The sequence below is a fragment of the Rhea pennata genome, chromosome 19, assembly GCF_028389875.1.
Source record: "Rhea pennata isolate bPtePen1 chromosome 19, bPtePen1.pri, whole genome shotgun sequence".
In the NCBI taxonomy this organism is placed as follows: Eukaryota; Metazoa; Chordata; class Aves; order Rheiformes; family Rheidae; genus Rhea; species Rhea pennata.
The window spans coordinates 4,395,595-4,409,276 of record NC_084681.1 but is presented as its reverse complement, the minus strand read 5'-3'; the positions used below and the strand labels follow the sequence as shown (position 1 = coordinate 4,409,276).

Genomic DNA, 13,682 nt, shown 5'->3' with positions numbered 1-13,682 from the left:
ATTGTTTCCTCTTTTTGCTATTCTTCCCCTGCAACTCGGATCCTTCTCCCACCAGCCGTTTCAACTGCCGTCCCCCTCCCTAGGGAACCTGCATTCTTTCCCTCTTTTTTGAAGGGGCGCAATTCCAAACCGTCCAGCTGCAGATTACATGAATATCTGCAGAAATGTGCATTTTCACTGGCCCTTCTTTTTAAAGCCATACTTTCCCATCTTTCCTGTTTGCCTTCTTAGCTGTTTTTTTTTTTTTTTTTTTTTTTGGGGGGGGGGGGGGGAGGTGTTGTTGCTGTTCTTGTTGATCCTAAAGATGTAAGACATCATTTTTATTTACATAACAGATGGGCCTGAAAAATAATCTTCAATTCTTGGGTTTCAAATGCTTCAAAATCTGAATGCAGCTCAGGGTGTGAGCAGGGTGTGCACTGGCTGGGTGTGGGAGGGGTGATAAGAAAATAATTCCCTTCCTCCATAAGCTTTGAGTTTTAGATGCTGTTGCAGGGTGGAATGGAAGCATTGTGCAACCATCACTGCCATTTCCAGCTCTTATTTTAAGGACAAGTACTCCCATTATCCACCTAGCTGTTAAAAATCTCATCTATTAGGCATCACTTTTAAAGTTCTGCAAGGATGGGCAACAGTATGCCAGGTGAACAGTGCGTGCACATTGCCATTTGCTCCTACGAGTAAAAAATATTTCTCAAGTCCTTTCCTACCAAGCTGCGATGCAGCTCAGCACGGTAGTTGAAGCTGAATTTTCACCCCAGGTGACAACACATCTCCAGGACGCCATGATTCACTATTTAATGAGCAGGAACACCCAGAATCCACCAGATGTTGGGCAGCACTTGGTCACGTTAGGCCACTACGCCTTTTAAGAGTGTTGCTACAGGAATGTGTGCTCTTACCTTCACCAAGAATGACCAACTGGGATGCCTATTAATGAGAGGAGGGTTTTATATTTGTTTCTCACCTGTCTCGCACAGCTCACCTTTTGATATTGCACATTCAAGGTTCAATTTAGCCATGTTTAATAACTATGTTAGAAAAATCTAGTAGAGCAATTCAATGTTTTGCATAATCTTTTAGTTGCAGAAACAGAACAGATGGGGAACTAAATCCAGACATATTGCAACAGGCCAACCATTCCAATCATATTACTATTAGTTACTGCAACATCTATTCAAGGGGGCAGGGAGGAAGGAAGAGTATGCTGTACTAGCAAAACACTCAGAAGATCTGTATGAAGTTAAAAACAAGCAGATGATTTTCCTTGCTCATTGCTGTTAACTGCAGACCAGAAAAAAAGGTGTTTTCAGCAAAACAAAAATTTCCTAACTGCTGATTAAAGAAAGTGTCTTATATGTTATTAAAAAACATTTTAATACTTCCCCCTACATCTGCTGGTTGCATCAGAAAAAAACAAGCCCAAAGAGCTACCCAGGAAGCCACTAGATTATTCAGAATGCAATAATTGGACTTCATGCAAATCACCACCACTGTTCAAAGTGAAAGATGGATGTTTCTAACTGATTAAATCTTTGATTTCACCAATAATCCTTTTGCACCATCACTCCTCCCCAATTTAGCAAACTGCCATTTCCTAGGCAGAGGAAAATAAAGTATGTTCTTTAGGACTGATATGGTTCATTATTATTATTCTTAATTCCTCAGAAGTCATTTCCAAGTGTCAGACACTGTTCCAAAACCATGCTAGAAGCACAGGAGAAGCAAACAGCATTCAAAACAGGTTTTGCATCTACTTTGGTTACAGGAGGGTCAGTCAGATCCTTAACTGTGCAGAAAAAAGTCCATTATGAAAAGCAGCTTTTAAAGCTGCTTTACTTGGAAGCAAGCTTTAGTTACCGAAAACCAAGCCATATTACACACCCAGTTCAGTACCACCTTGGGTAACTCATCATTTCGGAATGAATGCTCTTCTAGGATATCATCTATCGAGGTTCCATTTTCCTGCTGTGACAATTAATGAGTTTTGTTTATTATGTAAGACAGAAGATTAGGTAAGTGGACAATGAACGAGGTCAAACTATTCACACAACTTCATGCATATTCTTAGTTTCAGATTTTAGAGAAAGTAATGCGTTACAGTGTTAGCTTAAACTTGTAAAGCTATACAGACTTTCCTACTTAAGAAAACCCTGTATGAACTGTTGCATTTATGTTATACCATCACAGATTTCTGTTTATGCAGGTAAAACACAGATACGTTCTGTAGCACTTTTCTCTATGAAAGATAAAACAAAATATCGGAGATGTGGCAATAGCTGAGGAATGAGACTTGGCATTTTGTTTCAGCTACATTTTTAAACTTTCTAAACCAGTTAAATCAGTGTAATCTGAGCTGCAGCACATACCCAGTTCTTATTTAACAAGATGAGAGAGCAAGTTCTGGGCTTAAGCATGTAAGTATCAGAGAGGAATGAGCCAGAAGTCTTCAATAGCAAATGTATAAGCACAATTGCAGCTGAATGAGTATTACCAAGGTCGAGCAGCTGGCAGCAATGACTTTTTTTTTTTTTTTTTTGGAGTATGAAGTTTTGTCACAGGCCCAGCACACCTATTTTGTTTAAGTCTTAAGGCAGCAAAACTATCAAATAAACTCATTTCTTAAATAAACAAAACCAGAAAGTCTAATTTTCACACTCACTTTTTCTGGGGAGTTGAGGGGAGGGAAGCGGAGGGGATTTCATCATTACAAACATGTCCATCGATAATCTGCCACGCATCCCCCTTCTGTCCACTGAAGGATAAGGGAGGACTGTTGCTGGTATCCCATCGCTCCATACTATCTTTCTGCTCATTTAAGAGAAATGACAGACAGCTCTCAAACAGACAAAATTCCTTCTACTGAATTAGGAGCTGGAAGTCTTTGTTTCGGCTTCTTCAAAACAAAGCATAAATATTAACAATCCTAGCAGTTATAGCCTTGATTCTAAGCAGTGCTTTAAATCATCAGAAGTTTATGTCTCCAGTAATCTTAGAACTACTTTATCACAGAAGCAGTCTAGAAAACCAACTCCAGTGTGTCTGTCCAGAACAACCTCACTGAAGGAGAGATCATAGCTAAAGAACCACTACTTGTCATGCACATGTCACCTCACTCAATGCATTTATTGCATAAAAGATAAAACAGGATACAAAAAAACTCAAGTTTCAACATCTTTTCCCATCGCCATTTAAAAGTCTAATTACCACAAATTAAATTTCTCTGGAACCTCCATCAGTTAATGTATTTCATGGTTAACACTCATTACTCCTTTTACATCCGCTAGTCATTACTTTTAAATGAACTACATAGGAAGTGTTGGTAATTACCATCACATGATAGCCTCATGAAGTCCTTGTGTTAGGGATCTAGTTACCCAGTTTGAAGATAATACTTTAAATCTCACTTTCCAACAGTACTAAGAAAGAAGTTCTGCTTCACTCTCAAGTTCATGCAACTGGACTTGAGATGCAGAAAAAAACAAACAAAAATGAACTATTAAACAGTTGGACAGGAAATACGGACTTAGAGATAAGGAAAAGACAGACTTACAAGAAGTATAGAAATGAACAATTTTATATCAGTTAAGTGATATTAGATGAATATAGTCCCATGTATTCAACAGAAGTCAAAACTAAGATCACAGTAAATACTTTACCCAGCCAGAATAGATGGTGCCACTCACTATAACGTACACACATAGAGATCTTCCACAGCACATACCCCTACAGAAGTTAATCAAGTCACCACAACTAAATTGGCTCCAACAGTCAGAACACCTCCGTCAGGAGTTCTCTGAGCTTCGTAAAGGAAGGATTATATTTTTGTGCAAGTGTTTTTAAGGTAGAAAGAATCCAAGTTAAATAACCAGTATTTAAGATGTGTTCAACAATATTTAAAAATCTTGCTTAGGACCTTTCATTTAAAGTATCAGTGAGAACACTTTTAACGAGAACCATAAACCTATCACTAAAGAGACAAACAAGGGAGGTTGTTTACTGAAGTGCAAGACAAGAAGGTCAAATAAAATTGCAATGACAAATAAGGAGACTTTGAAAACATTCTAGTAATTTTGAAGACTGGTGCTACTAATAAAGTCCTTAACACATGCTCATATGAACTATGCTTCCAAAACTCAAAAGAAAAATTGATTAATATTAGCTAAGTGAATCTATTCTATATTAACATTTTCCCCAAAGACCTAAAGAAAGGTCAGCTACCACAGTCATTTCCCTACCTTTACTAATAAGAGATTAATTTTTCTCCTTCCATGACATACCACTTACACCAAAACCTTCATAAAGCTGCAGGGGCCTTAATTCACTCACATACTCACAAAAAAAAAAAAAAAAAAAAAAAAAAAAAAAAAAAAAGCTGTTTAAAGGTTTAAAGTCATAAAAAAAATATTTTCTTCTGTTTTCCTTTTAATGCTTTCCAACACTGAAAATTTAAAGTAAAACATGCAATAACTCACAGAAGATCAGTAAATACTGGGCAGAGACATTTTATTTTGCTATATATTGCAAAACTTCTTGTTTTTAAAACAAGAACATATAGAAACCCAGAAATATTTGGAGTTTTCTGCAAACAGAGTGAATGTCAGCTGCAGGACAGCAGGGACTCGCAGCCGCCACAGCCCATAACCTGAAAAACAAGCTCGCAGAACGAGGTCTGTGTTCTGCTGCAACTTCAGAAGCAAGGCATCATCCCAAAAGGACGCAATTTCAACAGAACACCAACACTACGCTTGGAGTTTATCATTAATTCCCAAGATGCATCAGCATTAGATTAGAAACAGAGGATGCAGCAAATCTGCTAAAGTGTGAAACAGAAAACTAGCTAAGAAAAAAATGCCTCTAGTAATGAGGGCCATGCTTCCAAGCTGCAGCTGGGAGCTGAAGCCTGTCAACATGAAGGCAAGAAGGACTTCTGCAATTCGACAGATCTGATGACATATCTAGACAGAGGTTGCTGCTTTGCCATCATATTAATACAGCACTTTTCAACTGCAATAGGTCAAATCTTGTTTTTGCAAGAGACCTGCAAAATTCCAGTACAACTTTTATGTAACACACACACAAAAAAATACATGTTATTGAGAAGGAAAATGGTAAGGTAGAACATCATCCCATGCAGGATTATAACTGTCTCCCTCTTTCATTGGTGGAGAGGAAAAAATATCAACTCCCCATTAATCTGATGAGAGATTATCTAAAACCTGCCAACAGCAGCACACTATCCTCAGGTCTGCCGGGACAGCTCACATGGCCTTTGCACTGTTCTACAGCTTGTGAGAACTGCAAGAAGTACAAAACTCCCTGCAGGAATACAGATGACTTTACTTATCTAGGACTTTGGCATGCTCGCAGCACAACGTATTTATTATCTGAGAAATATCTGGTTTCTGATCTTTCTCATCCTGTAGCTTTGGTGGTGTTTTTTCAACTTCTGGAGTTCAGACCTCTAGGCAGTTGGCAAAAAAAAAAAAAAAAAAAAAAAGAAGAAAGAAAAAAAAAACACAGCTAATCAAAGTAAGGCTACTTTCAGCAAGCTTTAATCTTCTGTGAGAAGGAAAGGGGCTTCTATTGTGAGAAGGAAAGGGGCTTCTATTGTGAGAAGGAAAGGGGCTTCTATCTTAGAAAGGTTTTATACAACTGAAAAGGTAGTCACACATAACTACAAACTCAATACATGAAAGCTGATTAACTTAAACTGCCTGAAAATACATGTGTCTATTAAAATACTACATCTATTAAAATAGCAGACTACAGTTACAGTGACTATTACATTAGCTTACTTTCCTCCATCTCATCTACCCAAGGAAAGCAAAAAGCGTCTTTGATAAATGCAAAACATGCATTTCAGATAGAACGGAAGTTTTCAGAAGTTCCTAAAAGTATCATACCCTCAACATCCAAAGGACAGAAAAGCTTAGGAAAAGGTCAATAAATAGGACATCTTAACATGGAAGTCTTTGAGGTCTGCAGTCAAGAGAAGCACTGGGACAAAAGTAATTCAACCCAAAAGTCCTGCAAGATTTTTTTTTTAAATTGTTCCTAGCACTTACGTATTTCAGCTAAGAGAGACAGTCTTGCAAACAGATTTCTGTCATTCATTTAGTAGCGTTACATTTATTAAATTCATACAGGAGCCACTTAGTGGAGAAAGGTTTTTCCAGCATTTCATCCTGGGAACTGCAAAAGCAAGAAATACACATCAGCACTGCACAACCAAAAAAAAAAAAAGTCTTCATAGTCTGAATTGAGAAGGAAATGACTTATGGACTGGATATCCAGAATTCTTTGGAGGACCTGAGCAGGTCATCATGTTATTTTGAATTTCCAGATTATAAGGAAGGCGAGAAAGATTTTAACTTGTCTCACTGAAGTAATGAGAAGGTTAGTATTCACACAGCACTTTAAACAGGACCATGTTTTTTCATGCAGAACCACTAACTTACAAGAACATTAAAAAAAAAAAAAAAAAAAAAAAAGAAAGAAAAAAAGGACTAAGAACCAAATCAAACCAGCTCCAGAATCACAGAGCCCATCTCATTAAGGCAACAAGAGTACAGAGATTATGAACTACTAATGAAAGTTTCTATGCTTTAAACTCCTCTAACACCTAATTCATAGAAAAATCCATAGACAGTTAACAAAATGTAAAGTCAACTCTAAAGGAACCTTGTACTAAGAAAAGCAGGAAAATAAAATGTCAAATTGGCAAGTACCAGCCATCTCTCTCTGCTTAAGGCAACATTCACCTCATTTCATTCAGATTTATGTTCAATCCAAAAACTTAGAAACTAAAATACAAGAGTTCAGCAGCACTGCAGCCTTTCAACTGGAAGAACGAGTGCAGTGCAATGAGGATATGAGAACATCCAAGATAGCAACATTTTTTCAAGACTACTAAAAAAAAAATGAAATGGGACCTACATGGCATGTAACAACCTGAGTTTCTCACATGTAGAAGACAAAACTTTCGCTTATTAAAAAAAAAAAAAAAATCACAGAATCATAGTCAAATCTTCATGAGAACAGATAACAGGAGAGGCTCAGTTGAAAGCATCTGGACAAATATCCCAGGTTTTCTCTGTTTCCCAGTGAAACTATTATAACACAGAGTATTTTGTTTTTATTTTGCCTTGTTAAAAAACTTCTAGAGCCATTCAAGTATTGTATATGTTTCCATATTGTCTCTCTCAAAGATTAAGTTTGCACTTTAAGCATTTAATCTCTCCCTCTCAAGAGAGGAGATAAAAAAAAAAAAAAAAAAGAAAAAGAAAAAAAAAAAGTGCACAGGCCTGAAGCATCCTTAAAATTTCTAGACATTTTATTATGCTACATTCAAATATTTTATGAAATCTATAGAAGCGTTAAGCATCTATATGGCAAAAGCATCCACATTTATGTTTGCATTTAAATACAACTGTTTTCCTATTTTTCTTATCATGTAACTCTGAATATGTCAAGGTGTCTTAATTGACATGAGCTCCAGACTTCCTTCTCTGGAAGATGAAAGAGGTTACTGCCAAAGACAGGACACTGAAATAGCTAAGCCATTAGCATGATTTGCATTCCCTCCATTTCTTGCATCAGGCACAGAATGGAGCAATAGTTAATGGATCAATTTAATTTATTAAGCTCTGTTGCTTTTTTGAAGTGATTGGGGTAACTTGTATTTCCAAAAGCTGTGATATATTTCAATTGCAACATATTACAGGTCAGTTACAGATCGTGTGACCTTAACAGTTACTGTACAGGCTTGATTCTTACTGACATCAACTGAGTCAGAAAATGAGGAACACCTCCCACAGCAGATTTTTTTTTTTTAATCCTAACTGCTGAGAAACTATGGTAGGTAGGTACAAGTAAGAAGAACAACTTTACTTGCAATTTGAATTTACACGATCAAATTACAGAAGAATAGATACTAAGACACCATATTTCTTATAAGGAAAAAAAGATCAGAATCCTGTGATGATGCAAACTGAGGTCCTCATGTACCTTAAATCCCTTTTATTCATACATCTAAGTGACAGGAATACAGGAGGATGCTTCCTACCCTGTTTTTCTATTTCAAAATGTGGATACTGGTAGCACTCCTGGAAAGACAGACTGTTATGGGAAGAGTCTCAAAAAAGTAAATGAAGTAAGACTGGGAGGAATAAGAACAGTATCTCCTCTCCTTTTGTCTAAGCAACATTGACCTAGCCCAACGTGGGTCTTTCAAAGCTTAAATCAGGCCAAGAACTTAAAACACAAAACTCCCTGAAAAGTTTAAGTTAGTTAACAGTTTTCTGGAGATTTTAAACACTCCTTGAAAAGTATTCTCACTGCCTCTGGTAAAAAGTAGTTTGCAATAATCAATCATGTAGGAAGCAAAACAGAGAGCCATTCCTCATTCTCCCCTCTCAGCTCGAAAGGCAATTATTTGTTCCTATAATTCACTATTATAACATGTAGACACAGCTATAGGTCCTTATCTAAGTGGGAAAGCAGACCTCAGGTAGACTAGGCTGACGGGAGAACATCCATAAACAAAATCATTCCTCCGGGCCTCTTTATCAGAGAGGCACATTCTAAATTCTGATCAGCTACATATGGAGCTGTAAAACATGCAGGCAGATTTCACTTTTGCAAATGTTAATCAACATAATTATCTCCAGGAATCCTTATCTGACAATCCTGAAAATGAAAAGGTCAGCAGGTGGGTGCCTTGTGGCAATACATACCCCGATTCCCTGGTTGCCTGCTGAATTCATGGTGAAATGTAAAGGGAAAAAAAATGTTGTTAGCCAGTTTTTGTAGAGAGCAACAGTTCTACTTTAAAATTCAGCTAGTACACGTTAGTGCACATGCAGGCTCTTCACTTTTACTCTCCTATGCAGTATTTCCTGGTTAAAAAAGTGCCAAAATCTTCCCTTTTTCATTCCATAATATTTGCTGTTCAGTAATCAGATGCTATCACTTTTACATCTGTCTAGCAAAAGCTGCAAACACCTTCAGCACTGTAGAAGTTTCTACCATTGCAGACAGAAATAATGTCTATATATTCTCAACTCCCAGATACAATAAATAAAAACCACTGCACTTCACCATGTCTGGGCTACATTTTGTGCATACCCAAAAAAAGTATCTTAAAGTAGCTTCAAGGAAATGAATTTTAGGTCATCAATTTTAAGGTCTTGATTTGCTAGGAGATAAAAGAACAGCAAAAGCCACCAGATGGATTCAAAAGGGCAATGGGAAATATCTGTCTTTGAGCCATACCCTGCCTTGTTAAATTACAGTATTATGCAGACAATTTTAGTTTCACAGATGGCCATGTTTTTATATACGTGCTTGATAAATCTACCATACACTCATCTATTAAATAGAGCCAGTCAGTTATAGAAGCTCTAAATTATATACACTGCTAATAAGTCAGCAAGTACCCACTTCCTCATACATGACCATCCATCAGGGTGTAGTCATTTAAGCAAGGCTTGTAATTGCTGAGATGTGTCAAGTCAGAGAAGCCAAGCATGCAGGGCACCTACAGCCGCCTTCCAGGATGAGGTGACACACCAGTGATGACCAGCATCTGAGGAACCCCTCCCGCCTCTAAGGAGCTGCCTCTGCCATACCACATATAACTGAGTCCTTAAAAAAACAAGATTAGTTGCTTGGGGTGGGGGGGGGAGGGACGAAAAAATAGTACAAGGGGAAGTCTAGACATAGGATGGAAATCTTTTCACCTCACATTCATCACCGCTCAGGAAGACAAACTCCTTTCCATTAAACCGTGGAATAATCTCTGTATCTCTTACAAAAGTTCTCCTAAACTCCATAAAGGAATTAGAAGTGTGATCATAATTGATAATGTCTTCACAACAGCTTTAACAGTATGAGATCTGGATGGATTACACAGATTAGCATACTAAATTTTTGGCTACAGCTATCAGTGGCTTTTCAAACCAGCTTCTCTATTTACATTATATTCATTCTGTGACTAGAAAGACATTGGTAGAACTGTCAATCCATAACAGTTTTAATTGCTAAATACACTGCTTATGGCTTCTGGACACAAGAAGCTGGTTTAAAAATTACATATTGGGAAAGTAAAGTAGTAAAACAACATTCAAGGTGCAGCAGACATTTATTCATTTTTATAATCTTAATTGCAATGTTTTAGCTTGAGAGAAAGAATAACAAATACTTAGATAGAATTGTGTAAGTTTGGCTATTAAAAATAAAAATGAGAAGAATCCCCAACTCATCAGAAGAGGTTTCTAATATCCATTCTTTACTCGCACAGTTACCACTCCACAGCTCCAAGCTGCATGACAAAACAGAGGTCCCTATAACCAAACACCACTTCTGCTCTCTTAAATACAACCTATCTCCAAAGTTAATCTTTTAACATACATTCAGCGTCCATGCACTTCTCTAGAGGCATTGGGCACGAATCTCCAGGTTGCCTGTAATCTCTAGACAGTGCTAAGGCACCTTGGAGAACTAGGCCTGTTGTGGTAGAAGGAATGACCACTTGGAGCTACAGAACAGGAGTTAGTTTGCGTGCACTGCTGGACCTTTCTCTACCCACATCTCTTGTTATCCACTAAAAATAATGGATAAATGTAATTTTCCCTCCTCCCATAAAGATCTAATAATATTGCAAAGGTTGTTATGCATTTGCTCAGACGGTTTATCAGAGACCTGGCAAAGCCTTTATTAACTAGCATACTTTTGAGCCTATAGACACTTTGGATCATCTCCCCCCATTTCTTGCCCCTTCTCACAATTTGTTTACTATTGAATTGTGAGCCAAATTGAAAAGGAAGGAGTGTGAAAATGATTACACAGAAGGAACTACTACTGTGAAGGTCTTACAAAGATAAGGCTTATCAGACTTAACAGCAGTTACAAACAAGAGGAGGAACATATGGATAATTTCACCTACCACCAAAACATATTTATCTATGCATTCAATCCCGAACATTACACAGGAGTATTGGGACAGAAAGCGAAGCCCCTCTAGGCAATAGAAATGACAGTTATACTAACAAGCAGAATGGAATTATCCAGTTTGGGAGGCAACCAGGACATAAAAATCTTCACCTTGCATTTGCTGCTTTTGGGCAGGGAGACAAACAAAATCTGGGAAGGGACAGGCAGGCAGCGGTTGTGTGGGAAAGGTACTATGGGAATTCAGTTGCAAGATCATTATTTCCAGACTCATCTAGAGGAATAGTTATGAAATCTGAAGAATCACAAGCAGGTTTGTCCAATTCAGAAGTTTCACAAGGGAAGCTAATACAACATGCTGCAATTGCAAGCCTAAAGATAGAGCCAAACCTAGATGGCAACTTTCACTGTGTCTGTTTTTAGTATCTCATGTTAAGCAGTTATTTCCTAATCAAACTACCATACTCACAAGAGTGTATGACTGTCTCCCTCCCTCCCAAGGAAGCCTTTTTCTTCTCTTTGGGCTCATAAAACAGACATTTTTGCTCCCTCAATCTTAATCACAGCTTCTGGCAAAACAAAATTATTTCTGCAGCTATTTAATTTCATATCATAACTTCATTACAGTTCATGACAGGTTGCAGTTACATGCTTCAGCACTTTATGATCCACTTCAGAAATTTCTAGTGTTAAGGGAGATAGCAGCTTAGTTTGTGCTTATATTTTTGAACTTTGATTTTAAAATTGAAGTATAATTTAAACCACGTGAAATTCAGAGTAAAATTTAGAATCTTACTGCTCACAATTTTCTGCACCAGCCATTGAAACCCAATATAGCAACTTTTAGCATTCAAACAGATCCTTTAGAAGAAGAAACCAATTGCAGAACACACATTTTCATATTGTTGAAGAGACCTCTTTTAAGCTTGACCATCCCATCTTCTCACAGCTTCAGGTCTCTAATGTTTATACGACAACTTTGTGTAGTCTGTGCTCAGGGTACAACCCAGCAGCAGCAGGACAAGCAGCCCAGAGCACCCAGTGCTTTCACCATCACTAAGGGATGTTCTTTCGCAATGTTCCTGTCATCCAACACCACTGGGGTCAGAGAGCATAACGGTTTCCAAACCACAAAGGCACTAGGTAATGAATGTTAAAACCCAGTTCATACAACTATTCATTTGTACTATCCTTCTGGTCTTTATGGGAAAACACCACTGTTTACAATGTTTTATTGATTTCCTGTTATCATTTGACTTCAGTCATCTCTTGTCTTCTAGAGTACCAACATAACCACTAAGCAATATATTGATTGGATTTTGCATAGCAGAATAACATGCTTTGCTCTTTGGAAAGGACAGAGTTAAAATAAACAGGAGAGAAAGACAGCGAACAGAGAGCTAGAAATTTTGAGTGCAGGAATGCAAGATGACAAATTAGGGAAGCTACCCCTTTTCATCATGATAGTCTCATATCTCTTCAAAGACACTAATGATCAGCTTAATCAAAACAGTAATTCTTAATACCTGGAGAATAAAGCAGACTGGTAAATAAACTGATGCCACAGAACTCCTCTTTTCATGAAGAGCAAAGCAGGGGAGAAGAACACATGCAAAATTTACAGTGCTTGTTGCACAAAGATGTTTCAGCGATTCTAACCCTCTTTCATGTTAAAACTTGCTCCTCTGCTTCCCATCTCCAAGAACTTCCAATAGGGGCAGGATTGGCTTTAGCTAACAGAGGAAGTTTTGAAGTAACTCATCTCAGAAGCCCTAATTGAGCAATTTCAATGCTCATGTTTTATTTTCCAGATACTGGCCATCAAAGACTTTCATTAAAGAAGAATCACAAAACAGCTGTTAATCAGGTCTTAAAAGGGATATCCCATAGCCCTGCGGATCCAAAAATAATTCATTAAACTAACAGCCTTGCTCCACAGCAAGACACTACAGAGAAGGCAGACAACACAGGAACAACAATACAGGCAAATGGTGCACTACAGAACGGATCCATTTGGAAGCTTTAAGCTTGCTAAAGAGTGTTTCTTTTTCTTTCTTTTTTTTTTTTTTCTCTGCAAGCAGGCTCAAAACCTCATGAAAACTAAGTTAACATACAGCAGTCTCCAGTGCAAGATTACTCCAATAAAGGACTTATACAAAAGAACCTAAATATCACCTTAAAAGAGTTCTAATTTAATTTGCCAAAGTAAATACTTTTGGACCTATGCTATGCAAACCTTGGCCCAAATCCAAACTGCTCCATTCATCCCCAATCCTTCTGGAGAAGGATCCATAAAAGTGCTAAGTCTTCAAGCAGTTAACTCTCAATCTTCACAACACTCAAGTGACCAGGCATAGAGGCTAAGACCATTTGGTAAAGTTAAATGTTCATAGACCTCTGCCTAATCTTCACGTTTTGTTTCCTCAGGCCAGAATGGGAACTTGATCAGTAATTATTAACCTTCAGCCTTCAAACTTTTGGGCTTGCCAAGTCAACAGAAGCTTTAGAATGTTAAACAGACCAAAAACATATCATTCACTATTCTGGCATGAACATTGGGTCATATATTTTTATGACACTATAATGACACATTATGAAACATACAGAAAAGCACTTGTAGCACAAAAAAACACCCAAACATTTGCTTTTTGGATCTGAACCATTTACAATAATCCTCTAAAATAACGAAGTGAGTAATATATTAAAAAAGTCAGCAATCAACAACAGCT

At 37.5% G+C, this 13,682-nt stretch overlaps 1 protein-coding gene across 4 annotated transcripts in view; it reads right to left on the bottom strand.

The window, feature by feature from the left end:
• TEX2 (testis expressed 2) overlaps positions 1-13,682 on the bottom strand; it is a 66,369-nt gene that overhangs the window by 38,443 nt on the left and 14,244 nt on the right. The window contains exon 1 of one of the 4 annotated variants that reach the window (XM_062591519.1): positions 2,663-2,742. The exons of the other annotated variants lie outside the window; for them this stretch is intronic. Coding sequence (XP_062447503.1) covers positions 2,663-2,741 — 79 coding nt within the window. The 5' untranslated portion in view covers position 2,742. Of the gene's footprint in view, positions 1-2,662; positions 2,743-13,682 lie in introns of those variants that run through there. 4 annotated transcript variants of the gene reach the window in all.